The sequence below is a fragment of the Lytechinus pictus genome, unplaced genomic scaffold (genome assembly GCF_037042905.1).
Source record: "Lytechinus pictus isolate F3 Inbred unplaced genomic scaffold, Lp3.0 scaffold_19, whole genome shotgun sequence".
Taxonomy (NCBI): domain Eukaryota; kingdom Metazoa; phylum Echinodermata; class Echinoidea; order Temnopleuroida; family Toxopneustidae; genus Lytechinus; species Lytechinus pictus.
The window spans coordinates 18,464,704-18,490,805 of record NW_026974140.1 but is presented as its reverse complement, the minus strand read 5'-3'; the positions used below and the strand labels follow the sequence as shown (position 1 = coordinate 18,490,805).

General features: G+C 33.6%; 1 protein-coding gene across 2 annotated transcripts; it reads right to left on the bottom strand.

The window, feature by feature from the left end:
• Positions 1–4,159: 4,159 nt before the first annotated feature.
• On the bottom strand, positions 4,160–24,430 carry LOC129260754 (alpha-N-acetyl-neuraminyl-2,3-beta-galactosyl-1,3-N-acetyl-galactosaminide alpha-2,6-sialyltransferase-like). Of its 2 annotated transcripts, XM_064114242.1 has the most exons (10): positions 24,407–24,430; positions 23,173–23,384; positions 20,680–20,739; positions 20,219–20,234; positions 15,411–15,511; positions 14,261–14,429; positions 13,139–13,375; positions 9,723–9,883; positions 8,957–9,064; positions 4,283–8,524 (listed from the first exon to the last, which is right to left on the bottom strand). In XM_064114242.1, the coding sequence occupies exons 3-10, from the start codon at positions 20,736–20,738 to the stop codon at positions 8,269–8,271; spliced, it is 1,107 nt and encodes a 368-aa protein (XP_063970312.1). In that variant the 5' UTR covers position 20,739; positions 23,173–23,384; positions 24,407–24,430; the 3' UTR covers positions 4,283–8,268. The 2 variants fall into 2 exon arrangements, with proteins under 2 accessions (XP_063970311.1, XP_063970312.1); XM_064114241.1 differs by lacking the exon at positions 20,219–20,234 and having other exon boundaries at positions 4,160–8,524.
• Between the last annotated feature and the right edge of the window lie 1,672 nt (positions 24,431–26,102).

The following is a 26,102-nucleotide window of genomic DNA, read 5'->3' as shown; positions in this document are numbered from 1 at the left end:
TTGAGACATCTGTTTTTGTTCAAATAAACAAATCCATCAGACAACATCTAGAATATTGTTTGTTTCTCTCTTTGTTCAATTATTATTATTATGAAGTTTACCCTGGCAATAAGTTGGTTTTAATAAAAACAGAAAAAAATATAGAAAAATATTTGTGAAATTATGAAAATCCCTCAAAGAAAACCAGTTTTTTATATGTGGACTTGGTTTTTCATTTTAAAACCCTTTCTTACAAGAAAAATATTTTCATTCATCAGTGTTCCATTTGAATATTTGAATTCATGGGATATACATTACATGATATAAAGGGAAAGGGAACATACATGACATCACACACCGAAATTTTTTTATCCGGTCATAACTCTTATTCTTTGATGGATTTTCATTAAACCTTTGCCAATATATTTTCTCAAAATTTTCTGCTTTTATCAGAAATATCAGAAATCATCACCACTGAGAGTTAGCTTCCCCTTTAAGACTTGAAACACTTTTCCCCAGCTAAATTTGGTCACAGATGTGCTTTTGGTTACTGAATAGATGATTTTGATACAGATCACATCAAATTTCACATAATACAGGCCTGATTCATGTTGGCACCCTCTACTAACAAATCTAAAGTATAAGGTAGAGAATTCATAAAAGTTACATACATTTTAGTTTGTGTCAGATTTTTCATTAATTTTGAAATATCAATTTAAACAAAATTATGATATGCAATATCACATTTCTTTACTTTATTCATTGATTGATCGATTGGTTTAATTTGCCAAGCTTCCAACAAACAACAGTACATTAAGGACCAGGCCAAGCCCTGTTGCACCAATGGATACATTTAAGTGCAACTCTTTGTGCAACAGTGCCCAGAAAGCTTGTTAAATGATAATATTTTAAAGATCAAAAGAAAATATCTGACCATGTGACTATTTCTTGATAAGAAAACTTTCATATCATTTATCACAAAGTCATAATTTTTTCTTTTTTGCAGCTTTGAGAAAAAATAACACAAACTGATACTCATGAGGGAAAGTTACAGCTTCCCAAGTATTTGATCAACACTCTATCATAAAGAAATAAATAAAGAAATGAGGATGCAAGTTAATGGGAAATGAAAAACAAGGGAAAGGTAATATTGTAAAATAATTTCACACTGAATACAATTTTTTAAACTACTTCTTGAAATCAGTTTTCAACAAATACAACATAAATGGTTGAACATATCTTTGGCTCCTATTTGATTTCTACATAAAAAGCTTCATGGGTGAATGGTAGCTCATAAAATAAGGAGTACAAATACACGTAGATTCCTCTTGCATTTGATAATAAATTTGTGTAAAATACAGGCCTATGCAATTCATTTATAAATGTAATTTTTGTTATTAACATTAGTATAAAGAGAATGTCAAATAAAAAATTACATTGTAAAAGGAAAAAAAAAACAGTTGTCATATTTTAATTTTCCTTAATTTTAGCATAATCTTACAGCTAATTAAATTTAAACCAGAGTTCAGAATATATGAAACTAAGCAAAAATATGCATCTTCACCATCCAAAAATTTTTTAAAATAACCTACACTACTTAACTTCTTTCTATAATATAATACTATAAACCTACAGTAATTGAATACATGACAAAAAATGGAATGACTTTTATATACATGATGTCTTAAAAATATATTCAACGCTATGTGTATCTAGTGCTCTATACATGTACAAAATACATCTATATACATTACAAGAATACACTAATTCTGTTGATCATTAAATATAAATAGAATTCATTGCATATTTACATATACTGTGCATATTGGAATTTTCAATTTTGTTCAATACGATTGCTGCACAAACAAAGAATATACATTTTCTCTTAATTACTTTCAACATGGCACCAATTTATAAAGCATTCATGCATAATCACACAGGCAATTAAAAACATTTAACAGGGTTTCTTTTTATACAAATATAAAATTATATCAAATGTAGACTTTGAATTTCTTTCGAGATCTTTATCTTCATATTCTCAATGATCCTCGTCTATTAATACACCTTTATACCAAATCAATATTGGCAAGTGAGTAAGATGGAAGATTTCAAATTGGCAAGTTCTTTGTCTTTGGTTTTGGATTATACTCAAATACAAAAAAGGGATGTAAGCTATAACAAATACCGGTACTGATAAAAAGACTTGGAATTTTAATACATCTGATACATCTAATATGGTTGGTAATATCACAAAAGTCAAAGATGTAGTTAAATTAAACAAAGTCTATTGAAGATGGTTTCTTCTAGGGGCCTTGTGACCTGGAAGCACCAGCCATAACTACAGCCCTGGCAAAAGTATTAAAATGTTGCACAGAAATTTGTAAAGTAATTGAAAGGAATTAATATCAAATCATAACTCTTTTTAGTTGAAACTTGATCTAATATGGATTACCAAACCATGGTGATTTACAACAAAGATAGTCATTCAGATACATGTATGATACATCCAACCTTATGAACATTTTCCAGCGCTCTGAAAGTGGTCAGACAAACTGACTCACTTACGCCAAAACCTGTGCATCATATGCTTCATTCAAACCTTAAAAAATAAATATAGGTTTAAAGTTACACAGACTTGTGACAGCATGATTACATTATGTCAGGAGTTATGTTGTATAATGTCACCGGTTGGTCTTCAGCCCGGGGGGGGGGGGGGGGGGGGGGTTACTCACCACATGGACTGCTACCCACCCATGTCCGACAACCTCAGAAATGCACCCTAAATGGCGTAACTACATTAACTAAATTTGCAACCCTAAATGGCGTAACCCATGAGAAAAGCCACCCTAATTGGCGTTAACAGGGAAAAGCCCCCAATTCGATACCCTAATTGGCGTAAACATATCGAAATCGATTAAATTTATACCATACTGATTACTGAAGTTAAATTGATGTTACATACAACAGGTATAAATTCCCGGCATTTTTTAATATTGCAAGTAAGGCCAGCATAATTTACACTCAATGGCACCTCTCTTAGCCACTTTGAATAGCCATCTTTTAGACTAAATTAATAAATGCAAGTGAAAAATGTTGTTTGCCTTGACTGACTGATGCATCACTTGCTATTCGTTTTACCAATTTCATCAAAACTTGAAAAAATGGAATCCATACCAGTTAATGTGTTGAAAAATACATTCATTAATCAATCTTGCATCTTCTTTGTTTTGTTTTAATTGATAATAAAAAAACAAATAAATATAAGAATCCCCGGTATGAATCAAACAAAATGGTAGACTATAGGCCTAAACCCTAGGCGTGCTGCCTAGTATAGAGCTGGGTGTAAGACTAGAGACTATACTGTTATGTACGGGGGTATTCTCTCATAAGTGATGCGCTGGCCGGCGTGTGCGAGGATTATTTCGTATCCCTTAAAATCACGCTCTTCATGGTGTTTATGGCTTAGGCCTACTCCCGAATCTTCTCAAATTTGCAACCCTCAACGGCGTAATCTTCATAACCAAATTAGCAACCCTAAATGGCGTGAAGAGAGAGGAAAGGCTACCCTAAACGGCGATTTACCAGCGAATGGTCCTGAAATGCAACCCTTTTTGCCAAAGACGTCGACGAAGCCTGAGTGCCTGAAACGGGACCCTTTTCGAAGCTTTTTCTGGACGCGGGTGCGTAGCAGGTCATGTGGAGATTGACCCCCCCGGGGTCTTCGGGACTAATTCCTTTCCACAAACTTAGATTTCAGGTAGGCTATAGTTGATCTTTAGATATTTTGTTTTGTTTGATGCTTCATATCATATTGACTTTGATAACAAAGATGTTATTATTAGCTATAAGTCCTTTAACTGATTAACTTTTTCATAAACGATTGAACAAGCTTTATAATGCTGTACTAAGACTTCTTCACATATAAGGGACCAAGAACAATGCTTAATCACTTTAATCACATTTTTAACCAAATGCTATCAAAGTGTAATCAAACAAATAATTCAAATACATTGAATTCAGCTCTTTCCAATTTCATTTCAAACATAGGGCTACATGAAACACAAAAATACTTTTGTGACATAACATTTTAAAATGAGAATACTTGATTGAAATAGGCACCAAATATTTCGGTTACTGATCATTAGTATTATGAATTGATGTTTCTTTGTTTTTCTTCTTTCATAAAAGCATCTATACACCAGGGAGATCTTCCCCTTTTACAAAGTTGCTCTAAATACTTTCATACATAATAGTGTATGTTTCACAATCATTAAAAAATGACAATACTGTCAAAACATTTTTTCAAGTGGTCCAATCTTCACTGATTGCACAAAACAACTTTTTTTTATTTCATTCATACACTGATCAAATTTCATAAAAATAATTAATACTTAGTTTTACATTGCACAGGCTAATACTAAGCAAAAAATTCACTCATCATTTTTTGGTTCACATTTGGCATAATTCAGGCAAGAAAATCAACATGGAATTACAAAATGACATGAAATCAATCTAAAAGAATACATTGGTCAATCAAAGAGAAAACAGCGTACATAGTATTACAAACACAATCAAAATTCACAAAAATTTATATAAATGCATGAATTATACGAAAATGCATGAAAATGATGAAATGCATAAGTACCTAAACACAACTTATACATGACAAAAATAATTGCTATTTTACAAGAGATGATAAAAGAGAAACCATTTACAATGAAGGAAACAAAATTAAGGTGAAAAGCAAGGAGAATAATACAAGTAAATTGAGAGGTCTGATAAACAGCTTAGATCACAATAAGAATCAGTGATTAGAATCAAGGGTATTTGGAACTACAAAACAAATATACCTTGGCAATAAAACTTTGGTCCTGATTGATTTTGCTGTATAATGATAGCATTTTGTACATGCAAATTGCTTACAGATGCAATGTAATAAGCACTATATAAATGTTACTATTAATACTTACACATAACTTTCCCAGAAGAAACAAAAATCCTACAACTTTGTGTATGATTTTGCACAAAATATTGGACAGTTTGGAGATACTTATTCTCACATTAAAATCTTACAAAAACGTACTAGTGACTGTTCATTTTTATCATCAATTGAATATCAGAAAAATCTTATTAAATTTTGTGCACTCTCTTGGTTATCTAATTCCCTCAATATAATAAAAGTCAATGTAATTAGAAAGTTGTAAATAGAAATTGCATGCTGAAAATATTTCCCCATTCCATACAAGGAAACAAATTATTCAAACCAATACCTTTATTTGAGACATATCAATGTAAAATTTCCAGATTATATCAGAATTTGTATGCCCAATCCTTCATTCAATGCATGTTTTATAACAATTTTTAATCTCATTTGACAGTGACAAAGAAAACAAAAATTGAAACTATATAATCTTTAGAGTTACCAAATACAATCCAAGCAACAGTTTGAATTATATTTTTAAAATCTCTGAAATCAATTCGAAATCTCTAATCTTTATCATTTTGTTAATTTCTATTATTAGGCCTATCTTTAAAAGTGTTTATTATCAATTCGATCTCCCATTTGTAATGTTGTCATTAAATTTGTGCTGACACTAAAACTGTCAAATTCTCCCCATAATGCCAGACATGGTAAATATATTTAATAAAAGTTGTCAGCACTAACTAAATTGTCAGCTCTGACAATTTTAGTGAAAACCTCAGTTTGATTGACTGAGATGCACTGGTTACTATGGTAACTATCATAGAATGACAACTTTTCAGTGCTAAAAAGCATCAAGAAACGATCCATTGTTCAAACTAAATTAACATAACAAATTAACTTGTAAAGCTGTGCAAATGGTAGATGAATTAAAAATTACATTATTTTCCATAAATAGAAAATTAGGAAGTCAGAAAGGCAAAATATAATAGAATGGATCATTAAGTGGCATAAATTTAGAAAATGCTTGACTCAAATAATAATAAAGAGATGATCATGTAGCCAGATACAGGACTCTGATAACATACTTCACTAAGATAGACGGGTAGCCATATATACAGATAACTTGATAAAACACAAAATTTGTTTCATAACACATTGAATATAGAACCATTTCACAACAAGTGGAATGCCTCTGGCCGTCTCACCTGCATCACGCGATTCAATATAGCAGCAGTGCTGATTTTGAAAACTACTATAACTCGCACAAGATGTTCAGTGATACTTGGTTACTCTTATTTCCACGTTTTATGAACTAGACCAATACACTTATAGAGATATGATGGCAATTCAACAAATACCCCCAACGTGGCCAAAGTTCTTTGACCTTACATGACCTTGATCATGTGACCTGAAACTTGCACAGGATGTTCAGTGATACTTGATTACTCTTATGTCCAAGTTTTATGAACTAGACCAACACACTTTCAAATTTATGGCTGTAATTCAACAAATACCCCAATTTGGCCAAAGTTCATTGACCCTAAATGACCTTTGACCTTGATCATGTGACCTGAAACTTGCACAGGATGTTTAGTAATACTTGATTACTATTATGTCCAAGTTTCATGAATCAGATCCATAAACTTTCAAAGTTATGATGGTAATTCAACAGATACCCCCAATTCGGCCAAAGTTCATTGACCCTAAGTGACCTTTGACCTTGGTCATGTGACGTGAAACTCATGCAGGATGTTCAGTGATACTTGATTAACCTTATGTATAAGTTTCATGAACTAGGTCCATATATTTTCTAAGTTATGATGACATTTCAAAAACTTAACCTTAGGTTAAGATTTTGATGTTGATTCCCCCAACATGGTCTAAGTTCATTGACCCTAAATGACCTTTGACCTTGGTCATGTGACATGAAACTCAGGCAGCATGTTCAGTAATACTTGATTAACCTTATGGCCAAGTTTCATGAACTAGGTCTATATACTTTCAAAGTTATGCTGTCATTTCAAAAACTTAACCTCAGGTTAAGATTTGGTGTTGACGCCGCCGCCGCCGTCGCCGTCGCCGCCGCCGTCGGAAAAGCGGCGCCTATAGTCTCACTCTGCTATGCAGGTGAGACAAAAAGGCTTTATAATATAAGAAAAAAGAAGAAATAATACCAAAAGTTGAGCAGTATCATTGTTCAATATTGTGGAGCATTTCTTTTGAGTTTTAATCTTTCCATTCATCTACCTATTCATTTCACATCTAACAGTGAGATTCAAGGCATAGAGCAAATCGTTTCTTCATGAATATCAAATCTACATCTATATAGAACATCAATCACTTGAAATATAGTTCTATCTAATATAATTTATTATACAACAATACGTTTCATTCATATTAAAATATTGTTTTACTCTATAGATTCAAAGTGATAGGCACTTATCTCTAGAAATAAGAATATACTTAATTTGATTTGTCTCTATTTCAAATAGTTGGATGATCTATTTAAAGCTTTACCTCCCGGTAAATGGAAATCAAATTGAATTATCCTTGTGGAACTCATATCTGTAATATAAATTCAAATAAACTTATTGCATAAGCCTTGATCAGGTTTGTAACTAAAGAATACAGCATCAAACACCTTAACGAACACTGTCTTCGGAATTATACAAATAAAACTGTATCACATTCTATCCTGCGGTTGCTGAGTAGTTATATTACTGTATTGATAGTACTGCAATGTACTATACAGTGTGATCACATGACATTATACAGTGTGATCACATGACATTTATACAGTGTGATCACATGACATTATAATGTTGATTTTCAGCTCTTGCATGGTATCATCCTAAGTGACGCTGTGTGCATAAGTTTTAGTTTAGTAGTGTACATGTATATGCATTTGAAGTCCACTGTTCTTTCAACAGGGAACTAAACTTCTAGTGCTTAAACGAATATTGAAAGTCTATTACTTCACATTTCTGTGAATTTTGCTGCTCATCGATATTATCAGGGTAAAAAGGCAAAATTTTGCCCACCACAATCTTTGTCTTCATAACATGATTTGCTATATATATATTTTGTTTCATTTTTTGGTTAAAAAAAATATCCGTACCTAAGAATCATATGGTAAAATTTCATGATTGTTCATATAAACTTGGAAGTATCTGTTGTAATTTTCAATTATCAATAAGAATAGTATGTTAAACAAGTGTTTTATACTGCACATGATTGACACCATAGCTTGAACTGATCACCCACTCATAGCATTCTATCTTTACACAACACCTTCATGGCACTTTAATAATTAACACCACAATTTGCATTGATCACCTACACACGAACACTTGATCTGGAAAGTGTCACCTCTTTGTGTGTTCCTTCATATACTTCTCTCTAAATGGGCTCTTGAAATCAACATGTGATGCATTGGTCAGGTTCCATGCTGGATACTTGAAATTTAAATTGAACATGGATGCAAAGCGACGATAGAGGGCTTTCTCCGTCAGATAACGATGTCCTTGTTTCATTTTGTTCTCATGCATGTTGAGAAACTCACATTCATTCCATGGCAGGTTTTCATAGTAATGGTAAGGTGCTTCTATTTCTTTATGCAATCTGGATTTTAAAAAAGACATTTAAAAGGTCAAACACATTTAATTTCACTGATAGAATCTCCATTCCTGATATGAATGCTAGAATTGAAACATTATCACCAAGAGTAGAAGAATATAATCTACAATCACACTTCTGATTTTCACCCCCACCCCCCCCCCCTTTATAAGGTTGCATATACATCCCCCTTGTTTTGTTGTATGTTTAAAATAAAATACTATACTAATCTGTATTTCTTTGTAAAATGGTTTTAATGTCAGTAACCATACATTTTTTTAAAAACTGAATTGGCACAAAATAAGGGAGATAAATACAAATCTTATATATCTCATTTTTATCAAAGCATGAGTTGCCAAAGACAAACAACATCAATATGAGCAGTTAATCATGTACACATATGAATAAAAAATTAATAATATTCCATGGATATCTTACTTGCAGTAGTTTTCATCCACCATTCCGTATACTGTAATATTATCACAGGTTTGTAGAGCAAAGAGCATGGTAAATAAACCAGTAGACAGCCAGGTGTGTGACTTCTCCCTGTCAAAAAGGACAAAAAATATTGATTAACATTGGTAACAAGATGAGTTACATTGAATTATTGGTAATAAACATATATACTTCGATCTCGTCTAAGAACACAAATTTTATTTAAAGATCTCAAAGGCTTAAATAATATCAATAGGAATTCTTTTTTATAGGAAGCAGTTTATGGGCGATTCTAGTAATGGCCATTTTGATTTCACTCAAAAATATTTTAGGTATCATGCAGTTAGTTACAATACACAATGAATAGTTAACTGTAGGTATAACAATCCAAACACTAACCTCATTTAATTGCACTTTCTGATTTCAAACAAGTGAATTTACACTTTACAAATATATGTGAGTAACCACATAAGGCCCAAGTCGGTTATACCCGGAACACCAGAATCCAAGCTTTGTAAATGAGTTCTCAGTGAAAACATTTGATTCATTCTGCTGTGCCGAAGAAACATGGACCAGAAGCACAATTAATGCTAAAACAAATATCTCAGAATAGACAACTGACAAGTTTGATGAAATGGTATCCAGGGTCTTGAATGACAAAGCTTAGCAATCATCATTTTAACGATTGCATTACAATCAATCGTCACAATTAAGTATACAATTAGGGTAATCACTAACCTATGTGTTATGGGACCCAGGTATGACTTACCTTGATATACCTGTCTCTGATTCAAAGATTGCGTTGGCTATCTCTTCACCTCCATCCTTGAGAGAGAACCATTTAGTTTGTAAGTACTGCCTTAAGAACATCTTAAGTTTAGACATGGCCCATCTACCATGGCTAGGATTCTCAGCACCCCATACAACCACCTGTTATAAAGATGATAGCCAATAATTATCATTTAGTTTTTTAAGTACTGCCTTAAGAACATCTTAAGTTTAGACATGGCCCATCTACCATGGCTAGGATTCTCAGCACCCCATACAACCACCTGTTATAAAGATGATAAGCAAATAATTATCATTTAGTTTTTTAAGTACTGCCTTAAGAACATCTTAAGTTTAGACATGGCCCATCTACCATGGCTAGGATTCTCAGCACCCCATACAACCACCTGTTATAAAGATGATAAGCAAATAATTATCATTTAGTTTTTTAAGTACTGCCTTAAGAACATCTTAAGTTTAGACATGGCCCATCTACCATGGCTAGGATTCTCAGCACCCAATACAACCACCTGTTATAAAGATGATAGCCAATAATTATCATTTAGTTTTTTAAGTACTGCCTTAAGAACATCTTAAGTTTAGACATGGCCCATCTACCATGGCTAGGATTCTCAACACCCCATACAACCACATGTTATAAAGATGATAGCCAATAATTATCATTTAGTTTTTTAAGTACTGCCTTAAGAACATCTTAAGTTTAGACATGGCCCATCCACCATGGCTAGGATTCTCAGCACCCCATACAACCACCTGTTATAAAGATGATAGCCAATAATTATCATTTAGTTTTTTAAGTACTGCCTTAAGAACATCTTAAGTTTAGACATGGCCCATCTACCATGGCTAGGATTCTCAGCACCCCATACAACCACCTGTTATAAAGATGATAAGCAAATAATTATCATTTAGTTTTTTAAGTACTGCCTTAAGAACATCTTAAGTTTAGACATGGCCCATCTACCATGACTAGGATTCTCAGCACCCCATACAACCACCTGTTATAAAGATGATAGCCAATAATTATCATTTAGTTTTTTAAGTACTGCCTTAAGAACATCTTAAGTTTAGACATGGCCCATCTACCATGGCTAGGATTCTCAGCACCCCATACAACCACCTGTTATAAAGATGATAAGCAAATAATTATCATTTAGTTTTTTAAGTACTGCCTTAAGAACATCTTAAGTTTAGACATGGCCCATCTACCATGGCTAGGATTCTCAGCACCCCATACAACCACCTGTTATAAAGATGATAGCCAATAATTATCATTTAGTTTTTTTAAGTACTGCCTTAAGAACATCTTAAGTTTAGACATGGCCCATCTACCATGGCTAGGATTCTCAGCACCCCATACAACCACATGTTATAAAGATGATAGCCAATAATTATCATTTAGTTTTTTAAGTACTGCCTTAAGAACATCTTAAGTTTAGACATGGCCCATCTACCATGACTAGGATTCTCAGCACCCCATACAACCACCTGTTATAAAGATGATAGCCAATAATTATCATTTAGTTTTTTAAGTACTGCCTTAAGAACATCTTAAGTTTAGACATGGCCCATCTACCATGGCTAGGATTCTCAGCACCCCATACAACCACCTGTTATAAAGATGATAAGCAAATAATTATCATTTAGTTTTTTAAGTACTGCCTTAAGAACATCTTAAGTTTAGACATGGCCCATCTACCATGACTAGGATTCTCAGCACCCCATACAACCACCTGTTATAAAGATGATAGCCAATAATTATCATTTAGTTTTTTAAGTACTGCCTTAAGAACATCTTAAGTTTAGACATGGCCCATCTACCATGGCTAGGATTCTCAGCACCCCATACAACCACCTGTTATAAAGATGATAAGCAAATAATTATCATTTAGTTTTTTAAGTACTGCCTTAAGAACATCTTAAGTTTAGACATGGCCCATCTACCATGACTAGGATTCTCAGCACCCCATACAACCACCTGTTATAAAGATGATAGCCAATAATTATCATTTAGTTTTTTAAGTACTGCCTTAAGAACATCTTAAGTTTAGACATGGCCCATCTACCATGACTAGGATTTTCAGCACCCCATACAACCACCTGTTATAAAGATGATAGCCAATAATTATCATTTAGTTTTTTAAGTACTGCCTTAAGAACATCTTAAGTTTAGACATGGCCCATCTACCATGGCTAGGATTCTCAGCACCCCATACAACCACCTGTTATAAAGATGATAAGCAAATAATTATCATTTAGTTTTTTAAGTACTGCCTTAAGAACATCTTAAGTTTAGACATGGCCCATCTACCATGACTAGGATTCTCAGCACCCCATACAACCACCTGTTATAAAGATGATAGCCAATAATTATCATTTAGTTTTTTAAGTACTGCCTTAAGAACATCTTAAGTTTAGACATGGCCCATCTACCATGGCTAGGATTCTCAGCACCCCATACAACCACCTGTTATAAAGATGATAAGCAAATAATTATCATTTAGTTTTTTAAGTACTGCCTTAAGAACATCTTAAGTTTAGACATGGCCCATCTACCATGACTAGGATTCTCAGCACCCCATACTACCATATTTTAATAAGATGATAAGCAAAAATTAGTACTGCCATAAGAACATCTTAAGTTCAGACATGGCCCATCTATCAGGGCTACGATTCTCAGCGCCCCATACTACCACCTGTTACAAGGATAATAATAACCCAAATATGGTATAATATAGAAAACCATCCATAACATAGTATATACTAGATATACTAGATATTCTCCTAATATTCTTTTGCATATTGAAACAGATGTGCTTGAATAAATTCACATATTGTGCTTTACAGACATGATTTATTTTTCACATCATCAAACAGTTCAAACCATCTCAAAACGTTATGTAGGCTCAAAATGGCCCAATTCACCCCCAAAATAAATCTTTTGTGCCTGCACTATCTCTTCCCTCTTTCTTTCCCAACCTTCTTCCCCCCCCCCCCCCCCCATCGCTACCCCTCCTCTTTTGTTGTAATTTTGTTTGAAAAAATAAGTGTGTGTCTCATTAAATAAATCATTTTTTTTTTCATTTCCATATTCTCTTTATCTATCTATAAGTGTGTGTCTCATTAAATAAACAATTTTTTTTTTCATTTCCATATTCTCTTTATCTATCTATAAGTGTGTGTCTCATTAAATAAATCATTTTTTTTTTCATTTCCATATTCTCTTTATCTATCTATAAGTGTGTGTCTCATTAAATAAATCATTTTTTTTTCATTTCCATGTTCTCTTTATCTATCTTTCTCACCCTTCCATCTTCACTTCTCTCACTCTCTCTTTCTTACTTCTACTTTTCACATTACCACTGCAGATCTATCGAAAGGTAAGTATTTTCTCACCTCCTTTGTAAATCCTCTGCCAGTTAACATGCTCTTCTTTAAATTGGCAACAGATCGGAAGCACACAATCCGTGAGGTTGTCTTCTTTCCCACATATTCCTCATATCCAACAACGGGGGCATTGTTCATACGAATGACACATTCCGCAGAGTCGATCTCTTCACCAGCTTGATGAAAGAGTAGACGTCCAGAGCTGGTAACCACTGAACAGGTCTTGCAATGATTATAATACTTTTTCTACAGATGGAAACAAAAAATGCAGTATTAAACATGAGTTGGCTTTTTTTAACTAATTAAATATATTTTAAAATAATCAGCAACAGGTACAATTACAATGCTAATGGTCCGAGTTTAATAGGTTCAATGTTAAATAGGTTATAACCCCCATCTAGGGTTTTTAATGTACTAAAATAGGATAAATTACCCATGGGTGGATCTATTAACTCTTAAACACTTCCACAAAATAATACACATTTATCCTATCTAGCTGTAATTCAACTAGCATTTTAATGAATGAAACATGTATTGGATTCGACTCAGTATGTCAGGATGCATAAACCCCAGGAGGGGTTTGAAGCAGCATGGACTTTAATTCTTAAGGTGATTATTTTTCATGAGAAATCAACCAGATGTTCCTCACATGGACTTTTTAAAAAAAGAAACTTCCTGAACATAGATCTGCCTGTGGTTGTGATAAAATTTGAAGAATTAAATGTTTATCACAACTCATTTTCTGTTCTTTTTTTAAAACAAGGCCAGCACAATCACTCAATAGCACAGCCTATTTTACAGTAAACAGCAATGGGATAAAGCCTTCACGGGGACAGATTTGTTTACTCAAAGCATTTTATTATTGATTCATATATTGTCATCATATGCAAATGATATTTGACATACAAGTATACCTAAAACATTTTATGGGATTAAATATTAATGCTCATCATTTTCATTTTTATATTAAAACTTTTAAATTCCTAGGTCCTGTAACACAAAGGTTAGCGATTAATCGTATGCTTGATCTTCACGATTAGTTGCACATTGTAGTCAATGCAATCAATCGTAAAATACATTCTACAATGATTGCTAAGCTTTTTGTTACAGCCCCTGTTTTATCAATATTACCTTAAGATCTTTAATATCTCTGTAGCCATCAGTAAGATCAGTTAATCTTCTCCTTAATATCTCAATATGTTCTCCTTTCTCTTCTTTTGGTTTATAAAGTTCAATGTCTTCTTTTGTTTTTCTCTGATAGAAGGTCTTGGAACTGAAGGGATCCTTATCTCGCTCATATCTAAATTTTGAAATAAAAGAATTGAAAGTCACTTTATAGGTAAATGTGTCCCACAAAAGGTAAAAAGACTCCCAGGCAGACATAGTGAGGCATTATTATGTTTGTCTGATTATTGTTTGATTTTTCAAATGGAAACCCAAAAAGATTTATCAAATTTGCACAGACTACTTCATGCTATAATATTCAACTTTAAATCTTAATTTATATTTTCTATTCTTTTAACCCAGGGAGGGAGTGAAGTAAAGGAAACTATATATTTTTAACAAAAGTACAAAAAAAGTAATTTCAAAACTGGCAACTGGTACTGAAGGGTAGACTCCACATCCCATGATGTAAATAAAATTCATTCTATAATACTAACCTAAGTCATGAGAACAAACTATTTCTTTTTATCAAAAATGTTTAATCAACCAGGAGAAAGAACATGTTTGCATTAATGATGTGATATCAGAATGGCAAATATACTGAGAGGTAATGACATCGATAAAATAACAATAAAAAGTTAAAATTTAATCCATCTGTACCTTGTTTACCTCTCAGTTATTAACATTTGCCATTTGTGCAGACATGTTCCTTCTCCTGGTTAATTAAATGCTTATTCAAATGTAGTCTTGAAAATAATGATGGACTTGTGCCATAAGCATCTTCTGACGAAGTGCGCTTCATAAAATACTCTATTATTATTATTATTGTTATTTTCATCATCAGCATCATCATCATTACTATTATTATCATTATAATTATTATAATCATTTACAATGTCTAAAGCATGCAAATTTGCAAGACTTTATGATGTATAAGTTTACTTTCATTAGCATTCTATTTAAACACAGTTCTGTTCAGTCCAATTTAAACAACCTGCTACACAACAGAAATCTCCTTTATATCAATCATATTAAAATGCAGCTAAAATTGCATGTTATCACAGAAGATCACTTTCATATTTAGAAACATTAAAAGAAAAGAAAATAGTTTACTAACTGGCGTCCTGACGAAGCACTAAAGCAGATAAAGACAATCATAAAGACGATAGCTAACATCCCATAGAGGAGAATCACAGCAAAGATGTTAGGGCAACCACACTGAACCAATAGATAAAAAAAGAAAGAGATACAACAGAAAATTAAGATACATTAGACTGAAAAGAATAAGAAAACAGAGGACCATTTCATGAAAGTTGTTAGTACTGACGAGTTCATTAACTGATAGTTACCATAGTAACAAGTTGTCAGAAAAAAAAATTATGTTGATGAAATGCTCCCCTGGAATATAATTCTTAAGTTAAAAAACAAGTGGAATGCCTCTGGCGGTCTCACCTGCATCACGCGATTCAATATAGCAGCAGTGCTGACTTTGAAAACTACTATAACTCGCACAAGATGTTCAGTGATACTTGGTTACTCTTATGTCCACGTTTTATGAACTAGACCAATACACTTACAGAGATATGATGGTAATTCAACAAATACCCCCAACATGGCCAAAGTTCATTGACCTTACATGACCTTTGACCTTGAACATGTGACCTAAAACTCGTACAGGATGTTCAGTGATACTTGATTACTCTTATGTCCAAGTTTTATGAACTAGACCAATATACTTTCAAAGTTATGATGGTAATTCAACAAATACCCCCAATTTGGCCAAAGTTCATTGACCCTAAATGACCTTTGACCTTAATCATGTGACCTGAAACTTGCACAGGATGTTCAGTGATACTTAATTACTATCATGTCTAAGTTTCATGAATCAGATCCATAAACTTTCAAAGTTATGATGGTAATTCAACAGATACCCCCATTCGGCCAAAGTTCATTGACCCTAAATGACCTTTGACCTTGGTCATGTGACGTGAAACTCATGCAGAATCTTCAGTGATACTTGATTAACCTTATGTCCAAGTTTCATGAACTAGGTCCATATATTTTCTTAGTTATGATGACATTTCATAAACTTAACCTTAGGTTAAGATTTTGAAGTTGATTCCCCCAACATGGTCTAAGTAAAGTTCATTGACCCTAAATGACCTTTGACCTTGGTCATGTGACATGAAACTCAGGCAGGATGTTCAGTAATACTTGATTAACCTTATGGCCTAGTTTCATGAACTAGGTCCATATACTTTCTAAGTTATGCTGTCATTTAAAAAACTTAACCTTCGGTTAAGATTTGGTGTTGACGCCGCCACCGTCGGAAAAGCGGCGCCTATAGTCTCACTCTGCTATGCAGGTGAGACAAAAATAAAAGACAGCGTACAAGATGGTAATATCATCCATGTAATACATAAACACAATACTCACAGGACAGTTGAGACCATAAACTTTACTTAGAACTGATCATGGAGACCATAGTGTTCACTGGAATATAGTTAACATTTAAAAGGTTTGAATGTAACGCAAAGAAGAGCCATACTAAAAGCTTTTTGTTGTGCACTTTTCAGAGTATGATGCACAAATGAATAGAAGCAAACACAACAAAATTATATAACAAAAGGCGCGTAATCAGACTGGCGCAAAATAGTGAGCACTGATTGGCTATTTAAGGCCTAATGGTAAATAAGTCTCACCCCCGTCTGATGGGAAAAACAATCAGAATAGAGCAAGTGTGCGCACAAACTCCTTTTGGCAGCACACTAACATCCGCAAAAAGGTTTGCATTTCTTTACCATCATTTATTTGTTTGTTTGTTTTTAGGGCCACTGTAAAATAATCAAGCTGGTTCCCTGGTATGATGATTCACTAATGAACAAATATCCTCAAAGTCATTAAAACCTACCAAAACAAACCTATAAAAGTCTTTATTCCTTGATGTAATAAAATAAGATAGACAATCCCAAATACACAGTCTTAGCAGTGGTCAAAACAACATTTCCAATGACTATTATGCACGCAAGAAGGCCACTAGTGCCCCAGGCGCATTGTCTTAATTAGTATGATTAGCAGGAAATAGTCTGGTGTGCAGATCTCCCTCACTTGGGTTAAAGGGTCTGAATGCACAGCTTACAATGTAGGGACAGTGATTTTCCGTTTTACCGATATAAAAAAAACAGAAATTCCATTTGGTTCTTATACTTTTCATGTAAAAATTCATGGAATTCAAATTTGCAAAATGGAATTTAGGTCTTTGCTGTGTACATTTTCAGTGACAAAACGGAATTTCCATTTTTAGATCAAGTTGAAACGGAATACAGATTTTCAGAAACAGAAAAGACCATTATTAGAAACGGAAAATCACTGTCTCTAACAATGACTTGTACTGAAGGCCTTTAGTTTTATATGTGCTAGTCTTGTGTGAAGACCCACCTGTTGATCAAAGTTTCAATTAAGGTATGTACCTGCAAACATAAGCAAGACACTGCAGCTACATGTACATAAAGCCTTCTTGCTCTAAACTTTAAAAGCATCACCAATTCTCTGTTATAATATACTGTACAAGGAAAGATTTGTATGCATCATTGTTTAATCCCTATTACAAGCTATTCACACTCATTCAAGTTAATTTGTCTCACATAAAGTAAGTTCACCAATATCCTGCTAACCCTACACAGGACGTACTTGGTTAATAAAGGTAATGAGTGTGCATATATCCACTGCACATGATAGCCCACCTGCCTATCTTAATCTCCTATTGCATCTGCGTCTCATTCAAATCAATTCAAATTTTCTTTGATTGATTTTGTAAAATAACACACACAAATAGAACAGGCATACAATATTATGTTATAGACTTGTAAGTTCATGACATCTCTTCCCTTTTTTACAGAATACTACTAGGATGATTGTCCACCCAAAATTGGACTGAAGATTAAAAATTAATTTCTCTAACATTCCACAAAAGTTTCATTTTGATATTGTTTTTTCTATACTGTTTGCCAAAAATCTCATTCAAATAAGAGCAAAAACTGTGAAATTTGTACAATAAACAGCCAGTCAATGTGAGAGTGAATAAACAATGATGCTCCATGTCTGTGTAGTGTACACCATTCATTTTATATAAGTTTTATGAGGAAAACATTTTTAGGCCTTGGTATAAAATGACTTAAATTGAAATAATGTTCACAATTTTGACTAAAATATTAATATTTGCACTGCACATTTGCAGATGCAAACTTTGTGGCTATTGTATGTCTTCTTTGATTAGAATTGATCCCGAATGTGCAGAACTGCAGACAAACTAGACACCCTGTATACAATTCAAACAAAATAAATACTTCATCTTCAATATCATTATACTAAATGAGCCTGTCACAACATCAATATTCAACAAAAAACTGATAGAATAGTTATAATCCATTAACACACCTAAAATACTAGAACCAATCACCCAAAGTTAGAGAGTGTCAACTGAGTAAATAATTGTTAATTGTGCAATACATGTATTTAGTGAAATAAATCCAAGGGAAAGGTATTGCAAAATAAAAATAATTAGCCAAAGGGGGGTTGTTTCATAAAGCATCTTTGTCAGTGATATAAATTTGCTCTGAGCCAATCAGAAGCAAGGATTTCAGTAGCTTATAACAAATGATAGGTTAAAATCACTGACAACAATCTTCATGAAATACTGCCAAGATGTTCAGTGTTCAACAGAAATTTGTTAGAGTAAATGAAAGCTTATAAAAGAAAAAAAATCAAATCTGATATTTAGTCGTAATCTTTAGGGTGTGTCATTTTTTGTGTCAATGGAAGTACATTGTAAATAAAGATGTCAATTTAGTTTGTAACTTACAAGAATAACATTCAGAAGTTAACAAAAGATGTTATCAGCCTAAACACTGTTCACAAATTAGAAATTAGTGTAAAGATGAACATCCCCATACATATAAGTTTCATGTTAGATTATATACCCAGTTTTTTGTGTCCGCCGGACATTCAATTTTAAATAGCCATTTGGAATAGGTAACAAACATAGTTTTATCAATATTTAGTACAAAGTGTTAGGAAATGTTATAAAGAACAAAATTGAAGAAGATTACAACTATTGAATTCATAAAGAAGGCTTCAAAATTATAAGTGTCCGAACACCCGACCCCCATCGTATCATTAAATTTGGTTCGCCACTTTGAAATTAAAATCATTTTATCTTGCATAGGAACCATTTGGAGTTATCAAGGAAAAGTATCAAATTTTGCAATTTCATCTTGAATAAGAGCTGACTTTCCATCTTTTTTCAAAGAAATATATATATTCAGTCTTTCAGTGGATAAATTACTGATTGGTCTATACCTGCTTTCCCTACTTTAGGTTTGGTCTCATCCCACATGGTCTAATCCGAGTTTATCTACAACCAGTTTGTCTATTAACCATTTGATGGGATTGCCATTTAGCCCATTTACCTCATTTCCAGTATAAAAGCTATACCCAATCCATCTAAAATCCATTTAGTCTTCAACTTCATATTCAATTAGATGAATAGTTTGTGATAACAAATGTCAAAAATCACTTAAATGAAGTTGAAAGTAGACTCTACTGGCATGAGACTAAATCAGGAATCAGAATTAGGCCCAAAAAAAGGGATATAAGACCAAGTGTAGAGTAGATCAAATGACAATTAGACCAAATCAATAGACCAACTGGGTTTAGCCCATGTGGGATTTGAGTCTTTGACTATCTAAGTAATAAACCAACTGCTTGTAGACCGAGTTAATATAACCCTTTCAGTGCTAATCAACCAAAACCAGAATCAGGAATGGGAGAAAAAAAAAAGATTAGTTGGAGAGAAGAATTAAAGAAGAAAGAAGAGATGAAAGCAATGAAGCTGATTGTATATAAACCCTTGTTGAGCTTACTTACCACATCATTTTCAATACTACATGGATTTAAAAGGCAAATGAAACATCAATAGTTAGGCATTACATATCATATAAAGTTAACAATCATTGCAGGAAATAAATTAAACATTTCTCTAATGATGCAAAGTTGGAAACAAGCAAAAATCAGTTATCTTTTATATGCAAGTCTATCATTCATTGTTCTAACAAAAGAAACCCTCAAATGTTTGAATCATTTAATCAGTGATCAAGAGAGAATACTCATTTATTATAATTCAATCATATCTTCCGTTCACCATACGGAAAATGATCAAATGATGACCTAAGTGTTCAAGTACATCAATTGCATTTTTCATTTGACTCTTCTTACATACTTGTATTCTGAAATTCAATTCCTTTCATGTTTATGACTCTCAGTACGATATACAATTTTGAGAAAATCCTGGTGAATAAAGAATAAGAAAATAATGAGCATGAACTTACACAGCATAGAGACTTGGAGTGAGGTTCAGCATACTTTCTATAGCCTGCAGGTATCCCATTCTGAAAAAAAAAAAAAAAAAAGAATTTGTAAACACGAAATTCATTCAACAAAGAAGCAATGAGTTCTACTCAGTAATCAGTATTCATATTGTACAAACAGTTCATGCTTGCTATAAAAACAAGAGTGTCGCTAAGGTAAGCACATAATACGTAACGCAAAAAATGGAGTTATTGGTCAAACAAGAAAAGTGGAAGGTGGCGACTTCACCATTGACCTTCTGACCTCAAAATCAATTGAAATCCTGGGATCTGTGCTAGTATCATAAACACCAAATAATACGAGCCTAGGTTAAAGGGGAATGAAACCTTTGGAACACGTAGGCTTGTGTCGAAACAGAAAAATCATGGACAGACAGACGGACGGACATCGAGCGTGATACCATAATACGTCTCGTAGGATGTGTGATGTCACATGTGAACAACTTTCCCTCTGATGGACTATACAATACCCTCAAAATGTCTCTTTTTGCTTTTTATGGTGGTACAAACTCTTTATCCGTGATGTATTCTTTAAAAATCTGTATTACGTGCCCTCCTATAGAAAGAACACATGATCTACTGATAGATGTGATAAAAGAGGCAATTTAAGTGAAATATATACTAAAGTAATGGGGAGAGTTGTTCACAAGTGACATCACACATCTTTGTCGCATTGACAATTGGAGGATCTCCATAGCATTAGTGATCGAATTATTCAAATGCTCATAACTTTCTCACTATTTGTCTGATTTTTCTCAAACTTTTGTTATCTGTTTCTTTGATTCTTCTGTTTTCACACAAGCTATCTTGCTCCAAAGGTTTCATTCTCCGCGTTTACAAGGACTTAAGAGGGGTAAGATGAAAACATGTCACTGTGATCTTGACCTTTGACCTTTTGACCTAAAATCAAAAGTCTTCCTGGGATCCATGCTAGTATCATACACACCAAATTATATGAGCCTAGGTTAAGTTAAACTGAAGTTATTGCGTTTACAAGGAAAAGTTAACAGATGGACAGACAGAGAGATGGACGGACATCGAGCTTGATACCATAATACGTCCCGTAGGACTGGCATATAAAAAAAAAAAGAGTAGAAAAACTAGAAACTTACTGTGTAATATCGTGATATACACTGTATTGTACATCATGAAATATTGCAAGGTCTAATGATCCTTAGACCTGATAATCATATTGAATGAAATTTCCTCATCCGGGATACCAGAAATATTCCACTTAGGGTCAATATTGTACTCACTATTTTTGCAATATTCCCTATAAACTCAAGGAACATTCTGGCATCACATTCTGAGCAACCCTCAAATCTCATTTCTAAATTCTAATACTGTACATGCATGATAACATCTTCATGCATAGCAGTGGTTTCTTCTATCCTTAAAACTTAAATGCAGCTATAAAGAATGGTTTCATGATATGAAACTCCATTTGGATCTCAAAATCCTAATTTACTGAAAAGCATAAAGAAAATCAGTTGTAAGGTTTCAACAAGCGAAAGGGGCGTTTACACATACATGTAAGTATTTACAATTCATGGTGCCATGCTTTACAGTGGTTATTACTTCATAATTTCATACTCTTTCCACATTTTGAAAGTTTATGCATACTTGCATTTTGTACATCAATTACTTTGATCAGTTGAAGATGTTTTCCATAGACTCCAGCCTACAGATATATTGGCTCAGTCTCCATAGGTGGTTTCAAACCGCCTCGATCACAAGAATCCCCGTTAAATTACGAGAACTTTTTTAGGCTGAAAAATACCCATTAATTATTCCTGCATTCACACCGCCCTGAAACATACCCTTCGGGATAAGTTCCTGAAGTTACGAGCATGCGCAGTATGGTCTGATAAGCAGCAAGGCGCGAAATTCAAAATCACTAGCCCAGCAGCAACCCATGCACGGCGCCCGCGCCCAACGACACGCTGGGCTAAAAGTTCCCGTAATTTGCTTTCAGACCGCCAAAATACCCACGACCTTGGAAAAATCCCCGCGAAAGTTCTCGTAATTTCGCCAAGTACCTACTATTTATCGGGTATTTTCTTTCGGGGATATTACGCGTAGTTTGCTTTCAGACCGCCAAAATACCTGGTATTTTCTGATCGGGGTAAATTTCCCGATCAGAGAATACCTGGAACTGGCGAACTTCGAGGCGGTCTGAAACCACCTCATGTGTACTCAACTGAACAAAATACTCATAATGCCCAGGGGGCCGTTTCATAAAGCTGTTCGCTCGTTAAGAGCGACTTTAAGAATGACTGGTGATCCTTTCTTGTGGTAAATAATGAATATTTACTGGTGAATATCATTTACCACAAAAAAGGATTATCGGTCATTCTGAAAGTAGCTAACAGCTTTATGAAACACCCACCAGGTACATCATGAATAATACAGAAAACAGATATTATACTACGAACAAAAGCAAGTACTTCTTACCATGGGTTTACGGGTAGATCTGTATGGCATTATATCCTCCTTCTCGTCACAGTAACATGTAAAATAAACAAGGTGGGATCATGCAGTACTGAGGCATATACATGTAGGAGGTATGTGGTTAAAAGATCCTTTGTGATGTCACATTGGTTTGATGATCCATCTTGAAGCCAGCTCAGATGGCACTGAACATTGCTCTCTCTACAGCAGCTTTCCTGCGTTTGAGAACAAATTAATGAAATTTGTAATCCACATTGAACGTGTGTTTACTCTACTTTATAGGCAGATCATGCCAAAATATGATTGCAAATATCGTCTTATCTTTGAGAGCATTAAAGAAATGAATGTTTGCCGATTCAAAGTCCAATTTTTAATGCAGTGTACACTAGACCATCTTAAATGGGTTCTCCAGGCTGAAAAAATTGTTTAAACAGAAGAATAAAGCACTGACAATTTCATTAAAATCAGAAAAGAAAAACAAATGACATTTTAGAGTTTTGCCTCATTTCAGTGAAACAGTGTCATCGTATGTAATGAGCGAGCTGATGATTTACCCCCTCACTTATTATATTAATATAAAATTATATTTATTCACATATTTCCCTCCAAATTGTAAAAATAGAATTGACTACTGATTTAAAGATAAATACCAGTTGTGGTTAACGATCTCAAAATGAGTTTGAACAGAATCCAATGAAATTACCACCAAAGTGTTAATATGTGCCAAACAGCTATGGAAGAAAATGCGTAATTGCTGAAAAATGAGCAAAATAAGCATGGAATTTCATCAAATGTCAAGTATTTTTCAAAGCAATATTAATACGCTGTCATACATATACATTTCTGTGTTAGTGATCATCAGAATTATTGATTTTGAGCTAAGATTTCATGATTTTACAAAGATAAGTTCACATTGATGTGCCAGATCATATTTTGACAAGTAACCTTGATTTAAAAGACTTTCTCATGAAACAATTGTTTGCTGCAACTACTTTCTTTTACCTTTAATCTGAAAAATTATCATAACTGAAACTAATTTTGTTACACACATGTACAAGAAAAGGGAAAGAGGGTACATGACATCATCAAACCACTTTTATCCATGTGCCATGACAGCAGGTCATATAGTTAAAAAGATGACAAACTATATGGTTCAATTGATTTAATTTGCTCATTGTATTTTCATCTACTTTTATAATTATTTTCAGCTTGTAATAATCCCTTTAAAAACATATACCTTTCATTTGTACTCAGCACAATCCCATAAGTACATACATTTGACTTCACCAAATAGCCTTGTCTGCCGCTTCTGCTAAACCCAATTATCTGCATCAAGCACTTGATCTGTCCTAATCCTATCCAGGGTGGGCAATTTTTACAATTTTTTAAAATAAAATATATCAGATTTTTCTTAATTTTTTTTTTCTATTTTTTTTTAAATGTGAAAACACCCAAAATACAACCCTTATACACTGACATCAATTCTAAAATCATTCATTTCACTCCTAAAATTATTCTTAACTCTTTATTTCATAATTAAATCCAGTCAAAATAAAAGGTTGAATTTTGGCTTCGATCTCGACGTCATTCAAATTTTTAGTTAGAAATTGCTTGGCTTGGCTTTGCAGTAATTTTGATATGGACTGAAGTTAGTGACCATAATCATGCGAACATGCAGTGAACAAATGGGTGAGCTGCAGCAGGTAGATCTTTTGGTCAATAACTTCAGTCCATATCAAAACTAAGCCCGAGTCATATCGATTATTTTAAAAACCAGTGTTCGACAACTTTCATTCGATCAAACATCGATGCATCAAATTTTGAAGGCGGGGAAAATCAAGTCAAATTTTTTGGCTCCGGCCGTCGATGCACGCACTGCAACGGTATGCGCTGGAAGGGTAAGCGTTACACAGTTCGCTTGTATTTTCTATGATCACAGACACAAAAAAGGGACTAATGCAGAATTCTTCCCAAAATATCTTAAACAATGATATTTGCAGATGACAACATATAAGTTTAAAATGAAAATTAAAGACATGAATCACGCAGAGTCGAACCAAATGATTTTCAGTCAACTAACATTCGCAGTCCGGACTCGCATACACTACAGCCCCATCCGCAGCCCTGTTCACTCACTCTCCCGAAACGACAGGCGTGCTTGCCGGCAAAACAGTGCTCTACTAGTGGAGAGCACTGTAACTCGCCTGAGATGTAGTTGGATCCAAAATGAGCTCCTAATTGATGGGAATAAATATCATACATAATTTTCTCTGGATGGTCATATGAATAGGTATTCAATGCTGATATAACGATTGTGAGGAAATATTGTGGAATATGAGTTATGACGATGTTCGAGAATTAATCCGGATAATCTATTTTTTATTTTAGACACAAGTGAAGAGCTTGCGGGGATAAAAATAAATACGAATGTCTCGCATTGAGCTCTAAATTTACATAAATTATTACTGGATGTTTAATACAAAAAAAAAAAAAAAAAAAATATTGACAATGTCAGCAAAGTATGTTATGTTTATATGGAAGTATTAATACTGTCATTTTTATTTTTATTCCATCTCTGGACGTCTCCGAGAAAAGAAGCACAATGCTCGATGACATATTTTCCATTCATGGATTCAGAGCCCAAAGTTGGGCGAATTGATGGGAAAAAACTATAAAAAATATAATTAAAAAACATAATTTTCTCTGTTTTGTCATGTAAAATGTTATTATATGGTGATATTACGATCGTGAGAAGAGTTTATGCATATTGACAATGTTCGAGAATCAATCATTTTTTTAGACAAGTGCACTCACTCACTCAGGCCGATCGTGATGTGATGTCCTTCATTAAAAATTGAAATGAAATACAAATTTTTCCACATCAAGCTCTAAATTCATATTAATGATTATCATATATGCAAGTTATTGTTAAA